The sequence below is a fragment of the Sus scrofa genome, chromosome 12 (assembly GCF_054392235.1).
Source record: "Sus scrofa isolate SSC_HxYL_T2T_F1_AM1 chromosome 12, Sscrofa_HxYL_maternal_Yorkshire_Landrace_v2.0, whole genome shotgun sequence".
Taxonomy (NCBI): Eukaryota; Metazoa; Chordata; class Mammalia; order Artiodactyla; family Suidae; genus Sus; species Sus scrofa.
Window position 1 is genome coordinate 22,609,325 of NC_139394.1, and position 27,827 is coordinate 22,637,151.

The 27,827-nt window shown below is 52.9% G+C and overlaps 2 protein-coding genes across 8 annotated transcripts; both read right to left on the bottom strand.

Annotated features, from left to right (window-relative positions):
- Nucleotides 1-411: 411 nt before the first annotated feature.
- Nucleotides 412-11,669, bottom strand: CSF3 (colony stimulating factor 3). Of its 7 annotated transcripts, none has more exons than XM_084982897.1 (8): nt 11,390-11,669; nt 10,108-10,234; nt 9,654-9,879; nt 2,769-2,854; nt 2,489-2,643; nt 2,000-2,107; nt 1,767-1,913; nt 412-1,416 (listed from the first exon to the last, which is right to left on the bottom strand). In XM_084982897.1, exons 4-8 carry the CDS (start codon nt 2,779-2,781, stop codon nt 1,252-1,254), a joined length of 588 nt encoding a protein of 195 aa, XP_084839023.1. In that variant the 5' UTR covers nt 2,782-2,854; nt 9,654-9,879; nt 10,108-10,234; nt 11,390-11,669; the 3' UTR covers nt 412-1,251.
- Nucleotides 11,670-11,723: 54 nt separating this feature from the next.
- Nucleotides 11,724-27,485, bottom strand: PSMD3 (proteasome 26S subunit, non-ATPase 3). The gene is made up of 12 exons (XM_003131496.6): nt 27,124-27,485; nt 22,929-23,119; nt 21,117-21,254; nt 19,521-19,657; nt 18,241-18,431; nt 17,968-18,071; nt 14,167-14,281; nt 13,946-14,065; nt 13,700-13,803; nt 13,330-13,485; nt 12,391-12,441; nt 11,724-12,189 (listed from the first exon to the last, which is right to left on the bottom strand). Exons 1-12 carry the CDS (start codon nt 27,341-27,343, stop codon nt 12,112-12,114), a joined length of 1,605 nt encoding a protein of 534 aa, XP_003131544.1. The 5' UTR covers nt 27,344-27,485; the 3' UTR covers nt 11,724-12,111.
- Nucleotides 27,486-27,827: the final 342 nt, after the last annotated feature.

The following is a 27,827-nucleotide window of genomic DNA, read 5'->3' on the forward strand; positions in this document are numbered from 1 at the left end:
GGATGGGAGGTGGTTTATGAGAGGTGGTCGCCTGACAAAGCCCCGTGCAGACGGCAAATCCTCCCCCGCTTCGGGCCAGCGTCCATCTGTGTCTGGACTCGGGCCCTCCTGGCCCCCGCCCCCACTCTCTCCTCTCCTGGTACCGGTGACCCGTCTGCCTTCTGTCCTCCCCACTAGGCTGTGGCTGCATGAGGGCAGGGACCACGCCTGCCTGTTCCCTGCCACGCACCCAGTGTCTGCACCCCCTCTGCACCCAGTAGGTGCGCAATGAAGACCTGCCCGTGGAATGACTGCCCAGGCGGCCTCCCCGCACCCCCTCTTCCCCCACCCCGCCCCGGCCTCGCCCGCCATCCAGCTCCTGCCCGCACCCCCTGGCCAGGCCCCAGCTGGACTCAAGAAGGAGGAAGGACATTTACTGAGACAAACACTTTATTATCGTGAAGTTTGGCTCCAGCGAGAAAGTGGGGGCAGAGGCGGAAGGTGAACAGCCGAGCGTCCCTCTCACACCCCTCGGCGGCTCTTCCCTCCCACCGTCCCAGTCCCGTCCAGCAAGGCAGAGACATGACCCATGACCGTCTGCCCGGCCCTAAAGGGAGTCCGGATCCCGACCCCGGCAGGGTGGGGCGGTGTTATGAGCCTGATGGTGTCTATAGCGCGTCCAGAAAAACAAGAGGCGGCGCTGATGCCTGGGCTCCCCACACGAGGGGTCAAAACGTGTCAGAAAGAAAAAATCTTAAGAAGGAGAATGAGATTCCCCAGGGTCAAGTGTCCCAGTCCGTCCCAGCTCCAGCTGCCTCTGCCAGGAAGCCCATCGCGAAGGGGGCGAAGGGGGCGCGGGGAGGCAGCAGGGGCCAAGAGGAAGGGGTACTAGGACCCAGTCGGGGAACACTGCTGTTTAAATATTAAACAGGGCTGTCTTGTCTCCCACGTGGGAGACTTCCCAATGCTTCCAAGGCCCCAGGTGGGCACCCTTAGGGTAGGGGTTCACTCAGTGCCCACCGCGGAGCCAGGCAGGGAGCAGTCACCGGATGTAATACTTGGTATTTACCAACTACCTCCCAGTCCAGGGGACGGGAAGATGGGCATTTTTCTCCCTGCTACAGGCGGGAGAATGAAACTTGGAGGAGAAGGGAAGGACCCAGGAGACTGGGACTCCTTTCTGTCCCCCCCCACCCCCGGGCTTTAAATATGAGGTTTAAATAGGCATAAATATTAAATAGAGATAAATACACTGGAAGGGGAGGGCTCTGCTCAGGGCTCGGCGAGGTAGCGCAGGACACGGTACGCCAGCTCCAGGAAGCTCTGCAGCTGGGAGACAACCAGGACCCCTCCTGCCCGGCGCTGGAAGGCCGAGGTGAAGGTCGGCACGGTGCCCTGGGTGGGAAGCGAGGCCGGGGCCATCCTCAGGTCTTCCATCTGTGGGGGAAGATGAGAGCAGCCGTCAGACCCTGCCGAGTGGGCATTACCACTGCGAGAAGGAAGGGCTGGTGGGCCGTGGAAGGTCAGGGTTAGTGGTGAAGCCAGGACCAGAACCCAGGACTGTTTCAAGGTCCTGTGAACTGATTCACACCCCCAACTAGGGGAAATGGGGGAGGGTCCTGGGATGGGCTGGTAGCTCCATACCTCCAACGCCCCCTGCCCCTCCCAGCCCTGCAAGGCTCCTGCCCCAGCCCTAAAGAACCCCGGGATCCCCGGGCTGGCAGCACGGCCTTTGAAGACCATCTGGGTCCAGGCCCCCAATGCTTGCTGCTCCCAGAGAGACTCACCTGCAGCCAGATGTTGGTGGCTAAGTCGGTGACATCCAGCTGCAGTATGTCCAGGGCGGGGGCCAGCTCTGGGGAGATGCCCGCCAGGGCCTGCAGGAGGCCCTGGTAGAGGACGAGGCCGCCATGCAGTTGGTTCAGGCAGCCAGTCTGGGGGGATGGGGAGGAGTCAGGGGGTGTTCCTTCCAGATCACCTTTCCTACCCCCTCACCTCCCTTCTCCCCTCCGGAACTCACCAGCTGCAGGGCCTGGCTGGAGCAGCTGCTCAGGGAAGCCTGGGGGAGGCCCAGAGAGTGCCCGAGCAGCACCAGCTCCTGGGGGTGGCACAGCTTGTGGGTGGCACACTGGGGGCGGGAAGGATGCCGAGTGAGGGGGGCTGACAGGGCTGGGCTGTCCTCCCTTCCGAGCGCCCCCATCTCTCTGAGGTCTTTTCCTCCTTCCACCTCCCACCAGGCTTCTTGCTCCCCTTCCTCCGTCCACTCCGCAGCCAGCCCCTCCCAGCACTGTCCCCAAGAAGTTCTCCCCCGCCCCCAGCTCTGTGCCAGTGCCCAGGGCTCCACCTCTCCTTGCCAGTCCATTACCCCCCAGTCTCTCCTCTCCCAATCTGGAGGCATTCTTTCCCAAGGGTCCCTTCGCCTCCTTCTCCCCCAACCTCTCCTCTGTGCCCCCTCCTGCAGCACCTCTGTCCCCTCCCTGACCCTCCGCTGCCGGCCTCCCTCACTCACCAGCCTCTCCTGCAGCTCGGCGCCATCAGCCTGGATTTTCCTCACTTGCTCTAAGCACTTGAGCAGGAAGCTCTGGGGCAGGGAGCTGGCAGGGCTGAGAGGGGCGGCTTCGGGCACCATCCAGAGTGCAATGTGCCAGAGCAGCAGCTGCAGGGCTGGGAGCAGACAGGGGCTCAGGGAACGTGCCGTCCACTCCACCTGAGTCCCTTTCCAGGATCCTAGGGACCCCCAGTCCTCTGCCCCTCTGCCCCTCCCCACGTCCAGGGCCCCGGACACTCACCCATCAGCTTCATGGGGCTCTGGGCAGCAGGCTCAGCCGAGGGTCTGGGTGGGTCTGTAGGTTCTGGGTTCTGTCAGGGACCAGATCTGGGGGCCTTTATACATAAGCCCATGGAGGCCTGGGAGGAAATTACCTGGTGCCGCGACTAAGGCTTAGTAATAACTTCCCAAGACTTATGCAAATTTGTTGTCCAGGACAATGCAGGGCGGTTGGGGCAAAACAAAAAAAAAAAACTGTTTGCGAAAGTTTTGTGAAATTGTGGAATCTCTGATTCTTCTTTGACGTCTGGTCCCCCTCGGACTCCCTTCCTCCCCTAGCCCCACCCAGGCCTGCATTGCCCCAGGGTGTTTGAACCGCTAAACAAAAGCTGAGCCAGTGATAGAGGCCTTGGGGGCTGGAGTAAGGTCAGAACTCAGGGCAGAGGCAGGGCCTCCCTCCCTCCCCCGGCACATGTCCCCATGAAGCCCCCTTTGCCACTCTCTCTTGGGATTCTCAAGCCACCTGCTCCCTCAGCCCCAGCTCTGAGAAGGAAGAAGCTAGGTGCTCCCGTTTCTATCCCCCAAATTCCCAGGCACCTGCCTCCCTGAGTGCCCTTCGGAGGGGCTGGAGCCTGAGATAAGGACATGGGGGTCTTGCCTCCTGTCCCCAGCCCACACTGTGATAGGCACCATCCCAGGTTCCTGTTCTGAACTGGGTAGCTGGGAACTCCCCAATCCCCCCCATGACTCATTCCTTTAAGCCCCCGGAATCCTGGCAGAGACTGGAGGAAACCGGATGACTGTCCTGATGAAGCAAGACCCTTCGAGCCTCTTAGTTCACCTGACCTTGCCCTTCCTCCTCCTCCCCCCGCACTACCCCTCCCCCGACAATGTCCTAGTGCTTTGGGGCTTGAGGATCTGGGATATGGGGCTTCCCTGGCCAGGTTCACTGCCAGCCAGAGTATGGGTGCTGTCCTGAGCAGAGAAGGGTGAGAAAGAAGAAAGTGCCTGGCTTCAAACTGGAGAACCATGCACTGTGAGCGCTGGAAGGGACTTTGGAGTTCGTTCCAACCCTGTGAACTGGGCCAGTGAGGGCAGAGCCTTGCCCAAGGTCATGGGCAGCAGAGTCAGAGTTATAACCTGGACCTCTGCCTGGCGCCTGAGAGTTTTCCACAGGCCATGGGGCCTACCTGGGGAAGTCTGACCAACTGCACTCAAGGCTGTCACTTTCTGTCCCAATTTACCCTACAAGGTGCCAGAACAGTGAGCCTTTGGATGAGGAGTGGGTGTGTCTGACTGGGCCAGGCCATCTCTGCGGAGACGGGGCCCCCTGGTGGCCACAACGGGAAGGGACGTCACCGGCTAATCCAGTCATTTCTTGCCTCTGGTCCCCTGGCCTGCAGGGTGGCCTTGGCCCCCAACAACACCTTAGGTTAGGCAACTGGCTACCAGGCCCCGACTGAGCCCATCCCTGGGCCCAGCTCCATGGGAATATAGGGGCGGGTTTAACAGAACCGTGAGGGGCCTCCTCTCCCTCCCAAGAACCTCCAGAGGACAACCCTGCTCCAGACATTATATCAGGCACACTCTATACACTGGCAGATGCACTCCTTTCAAAAAACCTATGAGGAGGGTACCAGAGCCATCCCCCTCTTTTTTTGGCCATGTCTGTGCCATGGGGAAGTTCCTGGACCAGGGATCGAACCCACCACTACAGCAGCGATCTGAGCCACAGCAGTGACAACACTGATTTTTTGTTTGTTTGTTTTGGGGGCTGCACCTGAGGCATACGGAAGTTCCAAGGTTAGCGGCTGAATCAGAGCTGTAGCTGCCGGCCTACACCAGTCACAGCAACACTGGATCCCAGCTGTGTCTGCGACCTACACCACAGCTCACAGCAACGCTGGATCCTTAATCCACTGAACAAGGCCAGGGATTGAACCCTCATCCTCATGGATACTAGTTGGATTTGTTTCCACTGAGCTACAGCAGGAACTCCTGACAACGCTGATCTTTAACCCTCTAGGCCATCAGGGAACTCCCCCATTTCTGCTTTTATAGAAGACGAACCTGACCTTGGGGAGGTTAAGCAACTTGCCCAAATAGCAGAGCCACGGTCTGCCTTGTCTTCAACTCTGGGTCAGATCAGAGCTGCAGTTCTCAGCCTACACCACAGCCACGGGAACAGTGGCTCCAAGCCGCATCTGTCAACTACTCTGTAGCTCGCAGCAATGCCAGATCCTTAACCCCTGAGTGAAGCCAGGGATCGAACCCACATCCTCACAAAGACAATGTTGGGTCCTTAACCCACTGACTGAGCCACATCAAGAACACTGAGTCTTAAGCTCTTAACCACTGAATCTAGTAACCCACGACCATGCCAGGTCTACGCTGCAACTTTTTTTTTTTTGTCTTTTCTAGGGCCACACCTGTGCCATATGGAAGTTCCCAGGCTAGGGGTCTAATCGGAGCTGTAGCCGCTAGCCTATGCCAGAGCCACAGCAACACGGGATCCGAGTCACATCTGCAACCCACACCACAGCTCACGGCAACGCCGGATCCTTCACCCACTGAGCAAGGCCAGGGATCGAACCCGCCACCTCATGGTTCCCAGTCAGATTTGTTAACCACTGCACCACAACGGGAACTCCTACACCACAACTTTTAATTTACACCTACAGTTCAAGTGTGTCAGATATTTGGCTTGAAAAAATGCTAATTCTAACAAGGGTGGCCGGCACAGGGAAAGGACTCGAGACCATGATTTGAAGAAAACAGGCTGTTTTGTCTGAGAAACAAGAAGGGGGTTGTTGTGTGGTCTCAAGGACTACAGGTGGGACAGGGAGTGGAAGTCAGGGCTCCTGGTTTACAGCTCGAGGAAGGAGCTTTTTCCTTTTTCTGCTTTTTGCTTTTTAGGGCCGCACCCATGGCCTATGGAAGTTCCCAGGCTAGGGGTCTAATCGGAGCTGCAGCTGCCGGCCTGCACCACAGCCACAGCAACACTAGATCCGAGCCATGTCTGTGACTTACACCACAGCTCACGGCAAAGCCAGATCCTTAACCTACTAAGCAAGGCCAGGGATCAAACCCACATCCTCATGGATCCTAGTTGGTTACCACCGAGTCACTATGCGAACTCCCTAGGAAGGAACTGTCTAATAGCTGCTTCTAGAAGAAGTGAACTGTCTGACCCAGGAAGGGTCCTGGCCGCCATCCCACAGGGAGAAAATCCGAATGTTGGCTGGCAATTATGGGGTGCCTCTTCCATGCCAGGCACCTTCATTACACTTTTGTCATTTCATCCTATCAACCCAGTGTGGAGCATTCCCATTACAGACAAGGGATGGCCTCAGAGGAGCAAACAGCCCAAGATCACGGAACGAGTCGTGGTGGAGCCAGGCAGGATTTGGAGTTAGGCCACCCAAGCCCCCATTGTTGCCATTACACTCTCTTCCTGCTCACAGAGCTGTCCTTCTTGGATGATGGCTCAATCCAGACTTCAGCCCCACCCATGGGAGAATAAAGACCAAGAGTTCCTGTCGTGGCTCAGTGGTAACCAACCCAACTAGCATCCATGAGGACTCGGGTTTGATCCCGGGCCTCACTCAGTGGGTTAAATATCCAGCGTTGCCATGAGCTGTGGCGTGGGTCGAAGACGTGGCTCGGATCTTGCGTGGCTGTGGCTATGGCTGGCAGCTGCAGCTCTGATTTGACCCCAGCCTGGGAACTTTCATATGCCTTGAGTGTGGCCCTAAAAACAAAACAAAACAAAACAAACAAACAAAAAAATCAGGCAGAGAGAAAGCACAGGTCATTAGTCCTGACACATGTGGGCTGACTTCACCAAAATGATCTCCTGGCAAAGGGCCTGGCTCCAGAGACCCCTAGCTGTTATCCATCCTTCCAGCTTCCTAAAGGCTTTCCCAGGTATTTTCCAATAGCCAGAGTGGGAGGGCAGCTTCCTCTTATACTTCCTGTTTTCATCTGGAACTGGGCTTGAAGTATCTTTATAAAGGTTCTGGAGGAGTCCCCTGGTGGCCTAGCGGTTAGGAATTTGGCATTGTCGCTGCTGGGGCTGTGTTTGAATCTGGCCTGGAAACTTCCTCATGCCATGGGCACAGTCGAAAAATAAAAATATTTTATCACATGCCAAAATCATGAAATTCAAACCCCAGTGTTCATAAATAATTTGCTGACATATTCTTTATGTAAGGCCTCTTTGAAGAAGGGCAGAGGGGAGTTCCCACTGTGGTGCAGTGGGTTAAGGCTCTGACCACAGCAGCTTGGGTCACTGCGGAAGTATGAGTTTGATCCCTGACCCAGTGCCCTGGGTTAAAGGATCTTGTGTTACTGCATCTGTGGCATAGGTTGCAGTTGTGGCTTGGATTCCACCCCTGGCCTGGGAGCTCCCATGTGCCACAGGTGCAGCCATAAAATGAAAAAAAAAAAAAAAAAAAAGAAAAAAAAGGGCAGAAGTGAGTAGTGGTGACAGACCATGCACCCCACAAGCCTAAACAATGTGCCATCTGGCCCTTTAAGAAAAGTTGCAAACTCTGTACACAGGACATATGCATGAGGAGACACACAGAGAAAAGCTCTGCAGCATGTTTGTGGCCACCAATAAATTAATACATAAATACACTGTGGACCCTTTATACCAGATGTGCCTGCCCAGGCCTCCAGAATGAAAAATCCAGGAGGAGGAGTTCCCGTCGTGGTGCAGTGGTTAATGAACACGACTAGGAACCATGAGGTTGTGGGTTCGATCCCTGGCCTTGCTCAGTAGGTTAAGGATCTGGCGTTGCCCTGAGTTGTGATGCAGGTCGCAGACTCAGCTCAGATCTGGCATTGCTGTGGCTCTGGTGTAGGCCGGCGGCTACAGCTCCGATTAGACCCCTTGCCTGGGAACCTCCATGTGCTACGGGTGCAGCCCTGAAAAGACCAAAAAAAAAAGAAAAAGAAAAATCCAGGAGGAAAGGAGTTTGGTTTTTTATTCAGTTGTACTTAAGAATCTTCCCCCTTAGCCAAAGACATCCTGAAAAAGAAAAATGGAGCTGAAGGAATCAGGCTCCTGGACATCAGACTATACTACAAAGCAACAATCATCAAAACCATATGGTACTGGCACAAAGACAGAAACATAGATCAGTGGAATAGGATAGAAAGCCCAGAATTAAACCCACACATCTACAGCCAACTCATCTATGACAAAGGAGGCAAGAATATACAATGGAGAAAAGACAGCCTGTTCAATAAGTGGTGCTGGGAAAACTGGACAGCCACATGGAAAAGAATGAAACTAGAACACTCCCTAACACCATACACAAAAATAAACTCAAAATGGATTAAAGATCTAGATATAAGACCAGACACTATAAAACTCTTAGAGGAAAACGTAGGCCAAACACTATCCAACATAAATGACAGCAACATCTTAGATCCACCTCTTAAGAGTAATGACAGTAAAAACAAAAATAAACAAATGGGACCCAATTAAACTTAAAAGTTTCTTCACAGGAAAGGAAACCCTAAACAAAATGAAAAGACAACCCACAGAGTGGGAGAAAAACTTTGCAAATTAATCAACTGACAAGAGATTAATCTCCAAAATTTATAAACACCTTCTGCAGCTCAATACCAAAAAAACAACCCCATCAAAAAAATGGGCAGAAGACCTAAACAGACAGTTCTCCAAAAAAGACATACAGATGGCCACAAAACACAGAGAAATGCAAATCAAACCACTATGAGGTACCATCTTACACCAACCAGAATGGCCATCATCAAAAAATCTGCAAACAATAAGTGCTGGAGAGGGTGTGGAGAAAAAGGAACCCTATTACGCTGTTGGTGGGATTATAAATTGGTGCAACCTCTGTGGAAAACAGTATGGAGACTCCTCAGAAAACTAAAAATAGAACTACCATTTGATCTAGCAGTCCCACTCCTGGGCATCTATCCAGAGAAAACCATGACTCAAAAATACACACGTACTCCAATGTTCACTGCAGCACTAATTTCAATAGCCAAGGCATGGAAACAACCTAAATGTCCATCAACAGAGGAGTGGATCAAGAAGATGTGGTACATATACACAATGGAATATTACTCGGCCATTAAAAGGAACAAAGTACCAGCATTTTTAGCAACATGGATGGACCTAGAAATTATCATGCTAAGTGAAGCCAGCCATACAACGAGACACCAACATCAAATGCTTTCACTGACGTGTAGAATCTGAAAAAAGGACAGACTGAACTTCTTTGCAGAACAGATACTGACTCATAGACTGAAAAACTTACGATTTCCAAAGGAGACAGTTCAGGGGATGGGGGGATGTGCTTGGGTTGTGGGATGGAAATCCTATAAAATTGGACTGTGATGATCATTGCACAACTATAAAGGTAATAAATTCATTGTGTAATTAAAAAAAAAAAAAAAAAAAAGAATCTGCCCCCTGAACAGGGTTGGGCATGGGTGTCAACACGATTAGATCTCAAAACTAACAATGAGTGAACAGAGCAACTTATATTCACATGATACATCATTTACAGAGATTAAAAAACTCAAAACAGGCAGTTCTCAGTTTTGTGAAACAATGGGATTGGCTGCGTCTTGGGAGCGCTAGGATGCCGGTTTGATTCCCAGCCTGGCACAGGGGGCGATCCTAATAGGCGACCAATAAAGAACAAAAAAAAAAAACCCTTCAAAATGGGAGTTCTCCTGTGGCTCAGCAGGTTAAGGATCTGGCATTGTCACTGCAGTGGCTCCGGTCGCTGTGGCACAGGCTTGATCCCTGGCTCAGGAAATTCCACATGCTGTGGGCACAGTCAAAACCCCCCCAAAACAAATAAACAACAAACGCAAAAAAAAATTCTTTTTTTTTTTTTCCTTTTTAGGGCCGCACCTGTAGCATATGGAAGTTCCCAGGCTAGGGGTCCAATGGGAGCTGCAGCCGCCAGTCTACACCACAGCCACAGCCACTCAGAATCCGAGCTTCATCTGTGACCTACACCACAGACCATGGCAATGCTGGATCTTTAACCCAAAGAACGAGGCCAGGGATGGAACCTGCATCCTATGACACGTTCTTAACCCGCTGTGCCACAATGGGAACTCCTCATAATAATATTCTGTAATAAAATACAAAAACATAAACTGGAAGGTTACACACTGAATTCATCAGAGTGGCGGCCTCTAGGGAAAGAGGGAAGGGGCCTGGCAAAGGAGCAAGAAGAGTTTCCCACGCAGCGGTCAAGTTTTTTTCTTGGATGAAAAAACTTGACACAGTAACAAAATGTTGGCATTGATTAAATTGGGGGGAGGGAGCGCCTGTTCTGGCTTAGCGGTAGTGAACCCACCTAGGATCTATGAGGACGCGGGTTCAATCCCTGGCCTTGCTCAGTGCATTAAGGATCTGGCGTTGCTGTGGCTGTGGTGTAGGCTGGTGGCTACAGCTCTGATTGGTCGTCTAGTCTGGGAAGGTCCCTAAAAAAAAAAAAAAAAAAAAAAAATGTAAATTGGGTGGAAAGTCCATGGGTGTCTGTTAGGCTATTCTTTGTACTTCTCTGTAGTTTCCTAATTAAAAAACATTACCTGGAAGGTAGAGAACACCGCAAATGCTTCAAGCATGAAAAGTAACATTGAACTTCTCCAGGCAAAGAAAGCCAAGCCGGTGGGAATGAATTACAAGAAATTTCCAGACAGTAGAGCAGACAGAAAAATGGTCCATAGACTCAAGGTGGATGAGAACCAGCAACTCAACGGCAAATGACCCCAACTCTGTGTAGGAGAGTGATACCTCTCCTGTCCATTGCCAACCAAGAAAGGGCCTGAAGCACTTTGGGCTGGATGCTGACTTTGAGATTTGTCATTGGGAAAAATATTAATTACAACTAATTATTATGGTTACAAAGAAAGTCGGAGTTCCCGTCGTGGCTCAGTGGTTAATGAACCTGACTAGTATCCATGAGGACAGGTTCAATCCCTGGCCTTGCTCAGTGGGTTAAGGATCTGGCGTTGCCGTGAGCTGTGGTGTAGGTCGCAGATGCAGCTCCGATCCCATGTTGCTGTGGTTGTGGTATAGGCTGCCAGCTACAGCTTTGATTCGATCCCTAGCCTGGGAACTTGCACATGCTGCGAGTGAGGCCCTAAAAAGCAAAAAAAAAAAAAAAAAAAAAGCAAAAAAAGTTACAATCTGGTTGGGAAGGCTTTCATACCAACTACCTAAGAGAAGTGAGTTGTTCAGAAGCCAGGGAGTTGAATCACTGAGGGAGGGTGCCTGGAGGATGTGTACAGTCAGGAGAAGGAATGCAGCTGAGGGGAGGCGGAGTGTTCGGAGAGCAGAGCTCGGCGGGAACAGGAACGAGGAGCATAGGCACGGCCACGGCCCGGGTGCCAGCCAGGGAACAGGAAGGATTCAAATGACCCAATGTGGGGAGCACCCCAGCAGCTGCCGGCAGGTGTATTTTCCCACCACACGCAGTTGGAGGTAGGCTGGGGGCCACTGGGGAACCCCTCCCGCCTGATCCCCACTCTGCTCAGGAAGAAACTGACCCCCATTCCGCAAGGGCCACTGCGGCAAAGCCCTGCTCTCGACCGGCCACAGCCTCACTGGAGAAACCGCTCCTCTGCAAACCTCACCTGAGGGTCAGATCCCCCTTTTCTTTGAGCCTCTGGAAGCCGGGAGGTCACGCAGCCACATCATTTATTTGACCGATGTGGGGAAGGAGCTGAGAGGTTTAGAGAGGGGCCTAATTATTTGAGAGCCGGTTAGATACGCAAGAGCAAGCCCAGGCCCTACGGATGCGGCTCAGAGCCCTTCATCCCGCCCTCGGCCTCCTCCTCCTCCTCCTCTACAGCTGCATCGCGTCCTCGGATCGCGCCTGGGGCTGGCACTCGGCGGCCGGGAAACAATCTGCGCCTGTTAATACCGCACCATATGGGAGCGAAACACAGTAATTAACTGATGCACAAAGAGCTTTGGAGAATGTTTTATTGTTTAAAAATCATAATTGCGAAGCTTCAAAAAACATAGAGCCCAACACGTGTCCCAATTCCTGTCCCCTACTCCCTGGAGGAGAGCACGGGGCCAGTCCCTCCCAGCTCGCCGCCCACACCGCTAGCCAGGACCCTGCCCTGGGGAGGCCCCCCGCCCGCCCTCCTGCCCACGTGTGCTAAGTCACCGGCTGGGGAGGGGCCCTGGGTGAGGTGGGGGTGACTGCTCCCTGCACCCCTTATCCCCTGCACAGGCACAGTCTGTGTGCTGCGTGTGGGAAGGGGCCAGTTCCCCGGGCATGGGACCCCTGAGGGGGAAAGATAAGGAGCCAGCGCCCACTCACCCCACCCCTCCCCAGCCCCCCAGCTCAAGGGAAGCTGTCGTCGTCGTCCTCTGCCATCTCCTTGGCAAACTCCAAGTCTTGCTGCTCCCGCTCCCGCCGTTCCTGGGGAAAGAGGCGGCCGAGGGCCGGGCTGCTGAGGCCCCGTGGGGCTCGCTCACTCCGCCTACCCCCGGCCCGACCCACTCGAGGCCAGGGACTGCCAAGGCTTCGCAGCTGCCCCTAGCGCTTCCGGAAGGCTTCCCTTCTCCCTTTCTGTAAGGAAGTTCCATCGTTCAATCTGACCCAAAGCAGAAGGCAGCTTACCTCTGCGGACTCCAGGTCCTTGTTGTACGATTTGGGAGGAAACCTCATGGCCTGAGGCACAACAGAGAGGGAGCAAGATGAGGAGGAGGCAGCGACTCACCCGCAGTGTCACACACACTCATCGTGCTCCTGTGTGTCCCAGGCACAGGACCTGTGTTAGCCGCTTAGCTGCACCCCCATTCAGGTTCAGGCCAGAGGGGGAGCCAGGGGGAGGCTATCAGGCCATCAGGTGACAGATGCTTAAGAGAGCGTTAGGAGAACCTGGAGGTATAGTGGTGCACTGTCCCGACCGGGCAGGGAGGGGACTGGGCAGAGAGAAGAAGGCGGGGCGAGAATGGACTGGCTGTGGGAGTGAAGGAAGGGCGCCCCCTGTAGAGGGGTGAGAAGGCCTGTCCAGCTTGGGAGGGGTGCGGGGTGGAGGAGAAGAGGAAGGCGGGAGGGAATGTGGGGAAGGGGGGGTAGTCCTTGAGGGCAGTGAGGCCAGAGGTGCAGGGGACCAGATGCAAGTGACACCCCTGGTTTCCTAAGCTAGCGCCTGACCCAGGATAAGGGCTCAGAGCCTTCCGTGGAAGGAGATGCTATTCAGAGCCTAGTGCCCCAAGACAGTGACCATTTAACCTCGTCAGGCAGGACAGGCACTGTCTCACTGTCAGCCTCACGGATGGAGAAGCAGAGGCTCACGGAAGCGAAATGACTCAAATTTGGAAGCAAATCCAGAACCCTGCACGCTCGATCCCCACCTGACACCCCCCCCTACCCCCCGGCAAACAGGATCCTTAAAGGCAAAGAGAAGGTGCTGTAGTCCCACAAGCAGAAGCCTTTGTCCCTCCTGCGCCCTCAGTGATTTTATAGAGGTTGTCCAGGAACTGGGCCCCAAACCAAGACGATCCTTTCTGAGGAATCAGGTGGGTGTGGAGGGAGCCTCTGCTGCTCACTCACCTTGACAGACATGTTGTGAATGTCCAGGCAGAAGGAGATGCGCTGGTGGAAGGCCAGCTGGGGCTCTCGGGTGGAATAGATGTCAATCATCTCCTTGGACTGGACGTACCCCTTCTCATGGTTGATGCTGGCCTCAATGACGCCATCGCGGATGGCCTGGGGGTCCCCAAGAAAGAGTCACCAGAAAGCCCACCTTCGCACTCACTTACACTCTCTCCCTCTGGCAACTTCCTGGCTCCACTGCAAGACTGGCGCTCCCTGCAAAGTCTATGCCGCTGCCTCCCCAGTCCCCTCCCTGGATACCTCCTCCCAGCTCCATCCCTGAAGTAAGGCAGGAAGGGGGCAACCACAGTCCCTGAACCAGGACCACCTTGGCAACAATGAACTCGGCATCCTCTGGGCTATCCAGCTGCAGCTTCTGGGCGATGTCCGCCAGGGAGATTCGGGAATAGGAGAGGCTGATCATGCGCACACCTGGGAGAGGAGGTAGCGGCGGGGGGTCAGGGCGGGCACAGTCCCTTCACCTGCCCGCAGACACCCACAGGCCGGTCCCTGGCCTCCTAGAGAAGCCTGGTCTGGGTCCTGCTCCTTCAGGGGCCCCCACACTGACTCCCACCTGTCTTGATGACGTTGTGCCGCAGTCGGATGATGAGGGTGTAGGTCCCATCTGCTTGAAACTTCTCCCCAAACTGATCCAGGACCTGGTTGAACTTGGCCAGGTTTCCCGTCCGGACAGCTGCAGGGGGAGAGGAGAGGATCAGATGCCGCACAGGCCATGCACATCAGAGGGGCACAGTGCTGGGGGGCTGGCAAGCTCTGGGAGGGGACCAGCCTTACCCTGGGTCAGGAGGAAGTAGGGCATGAGCGAGCGCTTGAGGGATGGTTGTCGGAACTGCAGCCGGTCCGGGATCTCCCCCAGCAACAGCTCCACCACAATCAGCAGCTTGTGCACCTGGCAGAGTGGGCACAGGAACACAGTGGGCAGGGAGCCCCAGCCGGTGGGGGAGAGAATGAAATGGGGCTTCAAGTCAGCCAGACATGCTGGAAAAGGGGGAGGTGGCCCGGGGACCAGGCCCGCAGAGAGAGGAAAAAAACCCTCTCGAGTTCCTGCTGTGGCTCAGTGGTAACAAACCCGACGAGTATCCATGAAGATGTGGGTTCGAGCCCTGGCCCTCGCTTAGTGGGTTAAGGACCTGGCGTGGCTGTGGCTGTGGCTGTGGTATAGGCTGAAAGCTGTAGCTTCGAGCTGACCCCGAGCCTGGGAACCTCCACATGCCAAGGGTAGGGCCCTAAAAAGACAAAAAACAAAACAAAATAAAACTCCACCCAAAACCCCTCAACCTGTGCTGGGCCTGGAATCCAAGCTCTGCCTTTGGAGCCAGGCCCTGGGAGCATCTGACCCTTTGCCCTCACTAAGCCCTCACTCCACTTCAGTGCACAGTGCCCCGAAAAGGCAATGTTCTAAGGGACATGCCGGAAGGCAGGTTCTACGGCCCAGAAACAGTGAGGAAGCAGGACCCAGAGGCCTAGGGAAAGGAATGCGAGTCGGCCAAAAATGCTGTTTAGGGAAGTGAACCACAAGTAAAACTGTCAGCGGGGTAGAGGCAGAAGCACAGGAAAAGGCCTGCAGGACCTCAGTGAGTGAGCCGTGTAGGGATGTAGAAGATTGGCTGGAAAAGTCTGGCCCTTCCTCATCCACAAAATGGAGGTCTCCCTCATCAGCGCCTACTGGACTCAGCGCCATGCGAAGAGGACTATGGTGGACGGGATGCTGCCCAGTAGTTAAGGAGCTTCCACCGAGCAGAGGCAGAGACAGCCAAGTTGCGTGACAGCAAGGGTCACGAGGGAGGTAAGGGGTTAAAATGGGTGGCGGGTGATTGCGCCCACACCTGGGCAAGGATTCTTCGCCCCTCCACACATGCCCATGAGGCTGCCCTGGTGCCCGCGTACTCCATGAGCTGGGGGAAGCCACGGAGGAGGCAGAAGTTAGCAGGTGCTGTAAGGATTCTGAGGAAGCAGAGGAAGGAGGACAAAGAAACAGGCTGGAGAAGAGGCGGGCACGCAGGGGGCATGGAGGGACCAGGAGAGACGACTGGGGCCCGTCTGGGGAGGTGTGGTTTCGAATGCCAGGCTGAGTTCTGAGTTTGGAGACAGAATGCTATATATATATATATATGTTTTTTTCTTTTTAGGGCTGCACCCACACACATGGAAGTTTTTGGGCTAGGGGTTGAATCGGAGCTGCAGGTTCCGGCCTACACCACAGCCATGGCAATGCTGAATCCTTAACTTGCTGAGTGAGGCCAGGGATCAAACCCACATCCTCATGGATGCTAGTCAGGTTTGTCACCCGCTGAGCACAATGGGAGGCCCCAGAATGCTACTCTCTGCCAGCTACGAAATGCCCAGCGCCTCAACCTTTGGCTTCCTCCTCCCTAAAATGCACGTAACACGTGCTTCCTCGAGACTTAGGATTCTCTACAAGGCAGGCGAGGGCGGCAAAGCCAGCTCCCTGGGCCAGGCAGCTGGGCTCGGTGCTCTGCCTGGACAGGCAGCCTGGTGGACGGGAGGAGGGTGACCAGCTATGTCAGTGGCTTGAACTAGGGCACTGGCGACATCAGAGAACAACAAATACAAAAGCCACGGAGGCAAATCGACAAGCCGGTGATGGCGCAGGAAGGTGGGGAGGAGCTGAGATGATCCCGAGGCTCCTGCCATGATCAGGAGAGCAGGAGGCGCCCAGGAGGGTCGTTTTGGACAAGCTCAGTGCGGAGTCAGCGGGTATCTATACAAAGCTGTGTGGCGGGGAGTCAGATCTGCAGGTCTGGGTTTGTGAGGGAGTCAGAACTGGTCATAGGCTGAGCTGCAAATCCCAAATTCATACGCTGAAGCCCCTAGTACCTCAGAATGTGATGGTACTTGGAGACAGAACCTTTAAAGAGGTAATTAAAGTCAAATAACGTCATGCGAGCAGCCCTAGGCCAACACTGCTCGTGTGCTCAAAAGAAGGGTCAGACGTCAGAAGACGGCCACCTACAGGGAAGCCCTCAAATGACCCCAACCATGCTAACATCCTGATCCTGGACTTCTGGCCTCCAGAATTGCGATGAAATAAATTTCTGCTGTTTAAGCCACCCAGTCTTGTTACAGCAACCCCATCGTGGAGGTCAGAGCAGAGCTATGAAAGCAAGGTTCCCCAAGGAGAGAATGTGCATTGACTGCACACGTGCAGGCTTTCCAAGTGCTCTGCCACGGGCTCCACGTTAAACCCGACGTCCCTCTTCACCCCGTCTCACCCGCCCCGCTTTGACCGAGAGTGGCTTCTCCGTCTGTGCTCTCGTTCCATTCCTCCTTCTTTCCGAGGCCTGGGCCCATCACCTACTTGCTTAAGCCTCTGTGGGCGGACAGTTCCCCCAACTCTGCTTCTTCCATCTCTCTCCGGGCTCCCCCACCAACAGCCCGCAGGCCAAAGACCTCACCTTTGCTCCCTCCTTCCTGCCACCTGGCGCCACCCTAGAAAGCTCTGGAACCTAACCCATCCCCAGCAAAACCTGGTTTGAAAACACTGCTTTACCCCACAAGACCTCTCCCCAGTGCAGGAGAGTCTGCACATTCATCACCTGTGTTTGCAGTGAACTTTAGAAGAGTGTGTCTCCTATTTCGTAAGCAACCTCACATCCTGCAATGTGCCTGTGTGTCTAAGTCTTTCCATGAAAATTTTACTCATCTTTCAAAAACCACATCAAATTTAACTCTGTAAGATTTCCTTAATCATTTGACCACAACTAATCCTTTCTCTGAACTTGTGAACGGAGACAAGCCAAACCTCTCATGCGGAGCTCAGCACCGCACAGGTTCATGCCGCTCTCTTTCAGGGGCACTAAGGTCTGTTAAGGTGGGAGCAGAGGTTTGTAGTTGGGAAAGTTGGATCTGAATTCTGGCTTCCAGGCTCTGTGACTTTAAACAGACCCTCAAGGCTTTCAGAGTCAAAGTTCTTTACGCATCTCTTTAAAGGCAAATGCCATTTCTTGTCCTTTTTTTCTTTCTTTGGCTGCACCCTTGGCATGTGGCGCTTCCTGGGCCAGGGATCGAACCCGTGCCATAGTTACCACCTGTCCCATGACTGCGGCAAAACTGGATCCTTAACCCACTGCACCACAGGGGAACTTCCTTATCCTTCTTTTCTATCCTCCGCAATGCCCAACATCAAGGTCGGCACGCCACAGATGCCTGGTGACCGACAGCTCTTGCGTGGCCATGGTTTACCTCCCCCTGAGTCAGGCAGCCTTAGGGAGAGCTCGGGGTTCCCTGGCCGCAGACAACACTGCCCCCAAAGGGGCAGGTGAGGGACTAGGTCAGAGCCTGGGGTTTATCAACGCAATCCAGGCGCTTTCCTGGAAGGACTATAGGCAGTGCTGGGGAATCAGGAATATTCTAAACCTACCTACCAAGAACATAAACTGCCAGAGGTGCAGGTGGTGTCAGCTAATGTGCCCTGAACAAGGCTACAGGCAACCAGACACCCGACGCCAGCTTCGGGGTAACGGATTTGCAGGATGCCTGCCCAACTCCTTGGACAGGGAAGCAGCACTAACATCAGACGTGTAAGCGGATCCAAGGAGTGAGAACTGTGCTCACCGTCTGTTTGAAGCCGACAGCTGTGTGCTGAGGGGCCTTGCGAAGGGCGTTGGTCATTGTTCTCCGGGCCTCCGAGTACTCCAGCTGGATGGCTTTGATCCGCCCTGGGTGTGGAGAGGAGGCGAGCTGGTCAAGAGGATGGCATCCCCCAAACCCCCCGCAAAGCCAGGGTGCCAAATGGGCCTCTTCTGCACCACAGGCACCACGTTCTCAGAAAATTTGCGCCGAGGGAGCCTGAGACCCCTTCTGGCGGGGGCGACGGGCCCTGCTCACCTGTGTAGTAGAGGTACCTTGCCCACTCGTTGTTGTTGGCCTGCTCGGGGAACACGGACTTGGACACCAGCTTCTCGGCCTGGTCGTACAAGTTGTAGTGCAAGTAGTTCCGCAGCAGGAGGTTCAGCAACGTGGCCTGCCCATCCGCGTCGTGCCGCAGGGTGGCTGTCCGGAGCCGTGCATGCAAGAAGCTTTGTGAAGGAAGGACACAAGAGGTCAAGGGCCTCAAATAATAACTCTTCAAATTGCCTCTGGGAGATCCCTCGTGGTGCCGTGGGTTAGGGATCTGGCATTGTCACCACTGTAGCTCCGCAGCTGCTATGGCATGGGTTCGATCCCTGGCCTGGGAACTTCCACATGCTGCAAGCACTCCTGGCCCTGCCCCAAACCAACTGCCTCTGTCCTCTCCATTCTCTCTCAATTTCTAAAAAAGTGATTCAAACTGCTCTGCTGATTAGTCACTGAACATTCGGCTGCTGCGGGCCTTCTCTGTGGAGCACTGGTCCACGTGCACAAAAGGGACAGAACTCTGCTCAAGGAACCTGCATTCTAGCGGGGGGGAGACAGACATCCATCGCGGTAAATAAGCCTATCGCACAGCGTGATGGCAGGTGGTAGGGGAGATGCTGAAATCAAGGTAAGTGTGATGGGGACCGCAAGAGGGGAGAAGGGTGGGGCTGTGACTTTATGGAGCTCAGTCAGGGGGACTCACTGAGAAGGAAACGGTTAAGCAGTCAGGCTTGAAGGGGGCAGAGGGAAGAGCCAGCGCAAAGACCCCGAGGGAGAGTGTGCTGATGTTCCCGCAGAAGGGCAGGGTGCTGGCGCCTGAGTGGGTGCATCAGGCAGCAACGGGGGTAAAGGCAGGAGACAGTAATGGGGGCCAGATCCTGCTGGGCCTCATGCACTTATATCCTGAGGGCTCTGGCTGCTCCCTGAGGGAAATGGGGAGCCCCTGCAGGTTTGAAGCGGAGGCGTGAGGGTTTTCCAGCCTGTCCTCTCGTACCTTTGACCCACTAATGACTCCTCCATTGATGTGGCATGAAGGAAGGGCCTGGGGGACAGGACCTATCAGCCCGGTGGTCATCTCTGCTTTTTCATCTCGTCTCAGTCCCTCTCCCAAGCTCTCACTCGGCTCAGAGTGTGTTAATCACCGCCCTCACTTCCTGACGGGCACCTGACACCTCCCAGCCCCTTGCCCTCTGCAGGCCCACAGCTCCGCAGCAGTGACTGACCACGTCTCTGACCCCAGGGCCACCAGCCAGACCCTTGGCCACCAGTACCTGCGCACCACATCCAGCTTGTCCAGGAACTCATAGACCCGGGCGTGATAATAGTAACACTTCGCAGCCACGAGGTCCAGTGCCCGGCGGTTCTGAGTGCTGATCTTCTGCATCAGGTCATCCGAGATCTTCTGTGCCTGGGGAGGCAGCCAAAAGAGAGTCAAGTGGCGGTTCTTCAAAAAGTTAAACAGGAAGCTGGCACATGAGCCAGCAGCTCCCCTCCTAGGCGTACGTCCAAGAGAACTGGAAACAAGTTCACATCGAAACGTGCACACGAGCACTCGCATGAGCATCATGCACCACAACCAAAGAGTGGAAATAACCCGAGTGTCTATCACGCAGTGAATGGACAAACACAACGCGGCACATCCACACAGTGGAGGTTACTCATCCGTAACAGGGAACAGAGCACAGACACCAGCTACAACGTGGATAAACCTAGAAAACATTATGCTACACAAAGAAGCCAGCTGCAAAAGGCATGAATTATATAATTCCATTTAAGTGGAATGTCCGGAATAGGAAAATCCATGAGACACAAAATAGATCAATGGGCTGGGCTGAGGAGAGAATGGGGAGTGACTGCTGACTGGCAGGGTGTTTTTTTCGGGTGGGACTGATTAAACTGGTCTAGGGATGACGGCTGCACAACCTTGTGAATATATCAAAACCCGATCAACTGTACATTTTCAAGGGGGTAAATTATATCTAAAACAAACGAAAGCCAACCAATGACATGACAAGGGAAAAACAAAACAGAACTGAGAAGTGAGACCTGTCCCTTCTGGTGCGAGAGTGGGACAAGAGCTAAGACTGACAAAGAAGCTGGCCTTCACTGGGGGAGGGGTGCAAGAGTCACATCCAAAAGCGGGTCCTTCAGTTCCACAACAGTAGCTGCCCTTTGTTAAAATGCTGGGAATGCTTACTGCATGGGCAGGCCATTGTGCTAAGGAACTTTTAAAAATACATTTAATACCAACCATAATCTTTTACACACACTGCCCCATTTTACACACAGCTAGGAGAAATTAATTTGACTAAGGTACAGATGGAACTGGGACCCAGGTCTTTCTGTCTCAGGATCTACTTTTCTCAAATGTATCCACTGGAGTTCCCGTTGTGGCTCAACAGTAACAAACCCAACTAGTATCCCTGAGGATGTGGGTTTGATCCCTGGCCTCACTCAGTGGTTAAGATCTGGTGTTGCCGTGAGCTGTGGTGTAAAGTCGCAGACACAGCTCAGATCCTGTGCGGCTGTGGCTGTTGCTGTGGCGCAGGCCGGCAGCTGGGGCTCTGATTCAACCCCTAGCCTGGGAACCTGCAGGTGTGGCCCTAAAAAGAAGAAGAAAATAGAAGAAAGCATCCCCTATACTAGCGTTGCACCACACAGGTACAGAATGACCACTGCCAGCCCTTTCCCAGAGCCCAAGCAGGAGTTGGGGGTCTCCCCGGAGGTGGGTTTGGGCGTATTCCCACGTGGGGGAAGAGTCCGGGGGACAGTTAATAACCCAGTGACAATATATTTCTTTGCTGGAGGCAATCTCCCCCACAAATCCGGCACACCGCACGTTACTCTCTCCCGCTGGACCTGGGTACCTCTTTGTAGCGCTTGCTGTTCATCAGGAAGATGACCACGAGGAGCTGGAGATAGGCTTCCACTTCAGGCAGGAGGGGAGCTGACGCAGCTTTTCCTGTTCGGGGCCGGAACTGTAAATCGGCTTCTGTGTCCATGGGCTAAGAGAGGACAGGGGTCACCGTGGAAAAGCTCAGTCAGATAATCAACCTAGATTTTATGTATTTCGACAAGTACTTATTAGATGCCTACTACGTGCCAAGATTTTCCTAGGTGCAAAAAAAAGATGCCATAGTCTCTTTCCAAAGGGAGTCAAGGAGGCTGGCAATATAATGCAGAAAAGGGTTGCAGGAGTACAGTATCTTTACAGAATGTAAGGGGGACAGAAAGGGTGATGTAAGGACCCCCCCAAGAGCCTACAATCTAAGTAGCGGTTAAACCACCATACCTGGGACCACTGCAGATTCTATCAGGCAGAGTTTAATAAAGTGATATAATTCTAGAGATGACATCAAGAATAGTGAGACAAAACAATTTTTTCTTTTGGGGGGAACAAGGGAAATTTGGGGGAAACTGACATATACATACCACTTTTTTCCAGACCTAGTCACTAAGATTGGAATAATGTGTAACAGCCCCCCAAACGATCATGTTGGGTGAATTTAGAGATGTGATGTAAAGGTTAGGTTGGGGTTGGGGGTGCTTTCCAGGCAGGGCTGGGGGAGGGTGCTTTTCCTCCTTCCCAGACAATGAAGTCTTCACTGTGCAGCTCAAGGGGTTTTCTGAGTCATCACATCTACGACACATATAGGATTTTAGGAAGATGATCGCGGCTGAAGGGTCAATGAGGTTTGAGAAGGGGCAGAACCCAAATGGGATCATGGAGGATAAGGGGGGTTTCACAGCTTGAAAGGAAAAGGAGAGGTTTCTCCCGGCACCAAGACCACTACCGCCAGCAAACTAACGTCATCAACATGCACCATGAGCCACACGCTGTTCTAGGGCTTCTCTCCCCCATCCTCCCACTGCCCCCAAATCTGTTCATTATCACATTTACCAAATGAAGAAAATGAGGCCCAAGGAGGTTAGGTCATTTACCCAAATCCCACAGGTACCAAATGATAGAATTTCTGGCTTCAAATTAAACTCTAGCTCCAAAACCTGTGCTCCTAACTGCTGTTCTATACGTCATCACATATAGATGTCATATAGAAGGTGGTGGGACCTTCTCTGAGGCCAACAGAGAGACATCAGCAAACTGGAGGAGAGAGTGTGTGTTGGGGGTAGCGGGAAATGAGTATAGTTGGAGGGGTCCTGATTTCTAGCTCCTTCTTCTGACTTGGAAAATCCACCCCCCAGGGCAGAAGGACGGTCCCCTGGCTGGAGGACAAAAGAGTATTAAAAGGGGCTGCTATGGAGTTCCCGTCGTGGCTCAGTGGTTAACAAATCTGACTAGGAACCATGAGGGTGCAGGTTCGATCCCTGGCCTTGCTCAGTAGGTTAAGGATCCGGTGTTGCCGGGAGCCATGGTGTGGCTCGGGGTCCCGCGCTGCTGTGGCTCTGGGGTAGGCTGGCGGCTATAGCTCCAATTAGACCCCTAGCCTGGGAACCTCTATATGCCACGGGAGTGGCCCTAGAAAAGGCAAAAAGACAAAAAAAAAAAACAAAAAAAACAAAAAACAAAAAACTAAAAGGGGCTGCTATGCTCCACGACTCTGCTACAGTAAGGAACAAGACAGGCCTTCAGGATGGGAAAGTTACACTGGGCAGAATGAGTGTGTCGGCGTGTGTCTCAGGCCCAGCCCGCACCCTTTCCACTGGCCTGACTCACTCACCTCTTCCAGGAAGGGGAGCAAGAAGTCCCGAGTGGCACTGTTTGAGGTGAAGAAGCCATGCACGGCCTTGTACAGAACATAGTGGTTGAGGCGGCGAGACGTGGAAGGCAGCATCCGCAGGGCCCGCAGCACGAACCGAGGCTCCTTGCCCGACACTGCCTTCTCCAGCTGTTTCACGTGCTCCTTGATGTCTGCGGAGGCCACAGGAGGACAAAATGTTACTTCTAACTCCGCCTACTCTCCCGCTGCTCCGGCCAAGCAGTTCTGGGGAGCCTCTTACAAAAGGGCAGGGTGCACACAGTCGCCTCTTTCACCCTAAGAGGGCTGAACGATACTTACGGATGCCATACACTGACTTAAAAACATAACCAGGAGACAAGGAAAAATAAAGCTGGGGTGGGGGAAGGAATAGAGGGTGAGAGAAAAGGAAAAAAAACTAAGAGAACAAAACAGACACATGGAGGTTTATCAGACCTTCAAATACGAAAAGAGTTTCTACATGTAAACAACGGGAGAAATCACACATCCGCAAAAACTGATGAACTTGATTAAAAATACCCATGAACTTGATTAAAAATACCCAATAACTGTAAACAAAAATACCTGCAACAAATGTGACCAAAGATTCATATTCTACAAGGAGCCTGTATGGACATTGATTAAAATAAATAAATGTGGGAGTTCCCGTGGTGGCGCAGTGGTTAACGAATCCGACTAGGAACCATGAGGTTGCGGGTTCGATCCCTGCCCTTGCTCAGTGGGTTAATGATCCGGCGTTGCCGTGAGCTGTGGTGTAGGTTGCAGACGCGGCTCAGATCCCGAGTTGCTGTGGCTCTGGCGTAGGCCGGTGGCTACAGCTCCGATTGGACCCCTAGCCTGGGAACCTCCATATGCTGCGGGAGCGGCCCAAGAAATGGCAAAAAAGACAAAAATAAATAAATAAATAAATAAACAAAATAAAATAAATAAATGTGAACCTGAATGGACAATACAAAAAAGAGGAACAACAAACAATGGATGTGAAAAATATATTTCACTAGTATTCAGATAACTGCAGATGAAGACCTTTTTCAATTACTAAACTAGAAATATCTTGAAAATGGTAACAAAGACCATAAGGGTGAACAGGACATTTCTGCTGGTGTACTGTACATCAGCACAGTTTTTTCTGGACAATATCTACCAAAAACTTTACCCTTTCAGGAGTTCCCGTCGTGGCGCAGTGGTTAATGAATCCGACTAGGAACCATGAGGTTGCGGGTTCGGTCCCTGCCCTTGCTCAGTGAGTTAACGATCCAGCATTGCCGTGAGCTGTGGTGTAGGTCGCAGATGCAGCTTCAATCCGGCGTTGCTGTGGCTCTGGTGTAGGCCGGCGGCTATAGCTCTGATTCAGCCCCTAGCCTGGGAACCTCCATATGCCGTGGGAGTGGCCCAAAAGAAATAGCAAAAAGACAAAAAACAAAAACAAAAACTTTCCCTTTCAACTTATGGATCTATATGGAAGGAAGAATCATAAAGGCAGACCAAACACTTGGGCACAGATGGAGTTCCCTTACGGAGCAGTGGGTTAAGGATCTGGCATTATCTCTGCAGCGCTTTGGATCACTGCTGTGGTACGGATTCAATCCCTAGCCTGAGGAACTTCCACGTGCCTTGGGCCTGGCCAAAAAAAAGAAAAAGAGAGAGAGAAACTAGGGCACAGAGATGATGGGTGCAAAACTGTTTACAATAGAAGAAAATGGAAACAAATGTCTAAGAATACTGGAGTGCAATCAATTGGTAGCTTCTTAGTTACCTTTGTAAATTCAGCATATGGTGCCTGGGTCACATTAATGATATATACTAATGATAACAGCTAATATTTATGAAGGGTTTTACTAGGTTTTTGGGTTTTTTTGGCCACATCATGTGGTGGCTTGACGTGGGATCTTAGTTCCCAGACCAAGGACAGAACCTGGGGTGCAGTGATGAAAGTGCCGAATCCTAACTATTAGACTACCAGGGAACTCCCCTTTATTATGTTAGGCACCATTCTAAGCTTTTTTCTTTTTTTAATGGCTGTTCCTGGGCGAGGGGCTGAATCCGAGCTGCAGCTGTGATCTATTCTGCAGCTGGGCCAAAGCCAGCTCCTCTAACCCAATGAGTTGTGCTGGGGAACGAACCAGTGCCTCTGCAGCAACCCAAGTTGTCGCAATCAGGTTCTTAACCCACTGTGTCACAGTGGGAACTCCTAGTTCTAAGCATTTGAATCGTCACAATAACTCAATTAAGTAAACACTAGTACTTTCATTTGTAGAGATAAGAAAACTAATTTCAGAGCTCATATTCTTTGCCACTATGTCAGGTATTCAATAAATGTTTCTGGAATACACTGAGTGCTATGTTTACGGATGTGTTACATGAAAGCACACAAACCCATCTGTATTTAGTTATGCCCTGTTCCTAACTGGTTATATAGCCTTGATCTCCATTATGGGAGAACAGCTCAAAAATTCATGGGAAAAATGTTAACCATGGCTGTTTTTACCCCCTTCTACTTCAGAGCTTTCATATTAAATGAGGTGTTTAAAAGAAACATGAGAGTTCCCTGGTGGCTCAGTAGGTTAAGGACCTGGCATTGTCATTGCTGTGGTGTGGGTTCGATCACTGGCTTGGAAACTTTCGCATATAGTCGACTCTCATAAACCGCAAAAAAGGATCTTATTTAGATAATAAGTCTGCTGTCCAACTTTATTTTATTTTATTTTATTTTTTGGTCTTTTTTTGCTATTTCTTGGGTCGCTCCCGTGGCATATGGAGGTTGCCAGGCTAGGGGTCGAATCAGAGCTGTAGCCACCAGCCTATGCCAGAGCCACAGCAACGCGGGATCCGAGCCGCGTCTGCGACCTACACCACAGCTCACGGCAACGCCGGATCCTTAACCCACTGAGCAAGGGCAGGGACCGAACCCGCAACCTCATGGTTCCTAGTCGGATTCGTTAACCACTGCGCCACGACGGGAACTCCTGCTGTCCAACTTTAGAGTAGGAGCTCATGCAGTCAACACTATCACACTCTCAAAACACCACTCAGGTGCATCAATTTGCTTATTTCCATGTGTTTTTTGTTTTGTTTGGTTTTTCAGGGCCTCACCCATGGCATATGGAGGTTCCCAGGCTAGGGGTTGAATTGGAGCTGTAGGTGCCAGCCTATACAACAGCCACAGCATGCCAGATCCACTCTGTGTCTGCGACCTACACCCCAGCTCACGGCAACACTGGATCCTTAACCCACTGAGTGAGGCCAGGGGTCGAACCCGCAACCTCATGGTTCCTAGTCCGATTTGTTTCCTCTGAGCCACAACGGGAACTCCTACTTCAATGTTTTTGAGCGAGGTTCTTATGCAGTTAAGTACAGAGAAAATCAATAAATAGTCTGGTCCTATTTGATCCAGAACAGAAAAACAACATCAAGATCACAATGAGAAGCTCTCACTCTACCCACTCCGAATGTGGACAGGGAGCTCTGAGTAAGAAAAGCGAAATATGAACTTGGAGGAACGAGAGAATGATAGGAAACTGGCAACAGGTGCCGAGGAGAAAAGAAATGGGCTGGGGGTTGTTTAGGTGGAAGGCAAGTACGAGGAACTCAAACAAGGTGTGTAATATATTTAAACTTTAGAAACAGTAGGAGTTTGGGCTTAGAGGAGGAGAAACAGGGCAAAGGGGATCGCGCGGGCATCTCAATTACAGCAACTAGGAAGCAAGATGCTATGTAAAAAGAGCTCTTTTAGGGCAGTTTGCTAAAGGTAGTTAAGACAACAAACCATTCTTAAAACTCGGGGCCAGTATTCTGCGTCATCCTGACCTCCTTCGCACATGACTACACTGGTTTTTAGAGAGGTCAATCATACACTGGGGACGCCAGAATCAGTGTAAAAGGAGTAATAACGTCAGAGGAGAGAATTCAGAAAAGGGAGTCTACGGGCCCAATGACATCTAGTTCTGGACGCAACCCCAGGTTGCGGAGAGGTGTGTGCGAAGGGCCTGAGCCCGGAGAGAAGGCTCGGCTAGTGAGGCTGGGGTCGGAGTGTGAGGGAAGTAGGGGCGGGCACCTGGGGGTGATCTCAACGAACTAGGGGTGGTAGAGGCTGCGCTGGATCACCGCGGCGCTGTCACCCGTGGTCATGGCATGCCCACGGCCCGCGCTCTCGTACCCTCCAAGGTGACGGTGTCCAGCTCTCGCTGGGAGTGCTCAGCCGCCGCCGCTGCCGCCTTGCCATCGGTCTCCCCGGTTGATGCGCCACCGGCCGCTGCCTCTTCTTTCATCTCCACATCTTGAGGGGCTGGGGGCGGCGGTGGTTCCTGCTCCGCTCCGCCGGGCGGTGGCTTTGCCTTGTCCGTGCCACGGCGCCGCGCCGAGCCCTCCTGCTTCATGGCGCCCGGGGTCGCGGCCTAGTCCGGGGACCGAGGCCGGGGCCTCGGGTGAATCCTCGCACCGGAGACCAGGAACCGAGCCGGGCCTGCACACGAGCGCGGGCTCGCGTCGGGCCGCACGATGACGGAGCAGCTGCAAACCCCTTCCCGGCGCTGGGCCTTGTGGGAAATGCCAGGCCGAGTGGGCCAATTGCCGAGTCCACAAAGGGGAGAAAAATCAACAGCCGATGTGCGGATGGAGGCGGATCTTCGAGGAGGAGCGGGGAGGAGCCTGTAGGGGTTTGTCCGGCTTGTTTTGAACTGTTTCTGTGTGTTTTTTTCCTTTGTGTTCCTTTCCGGTGTATTTCTATGTATGTCCGCATGAGGTCCCCTCAGGCCCCCACTGGGTCACTGCGGACTCTAAGCACCCAACTTCGATGAAATGGGTAGGGTCTATCCAAGCGCAGAGCGTGATGACGCCACGAGTTGCCAGGCGAGTTTCATG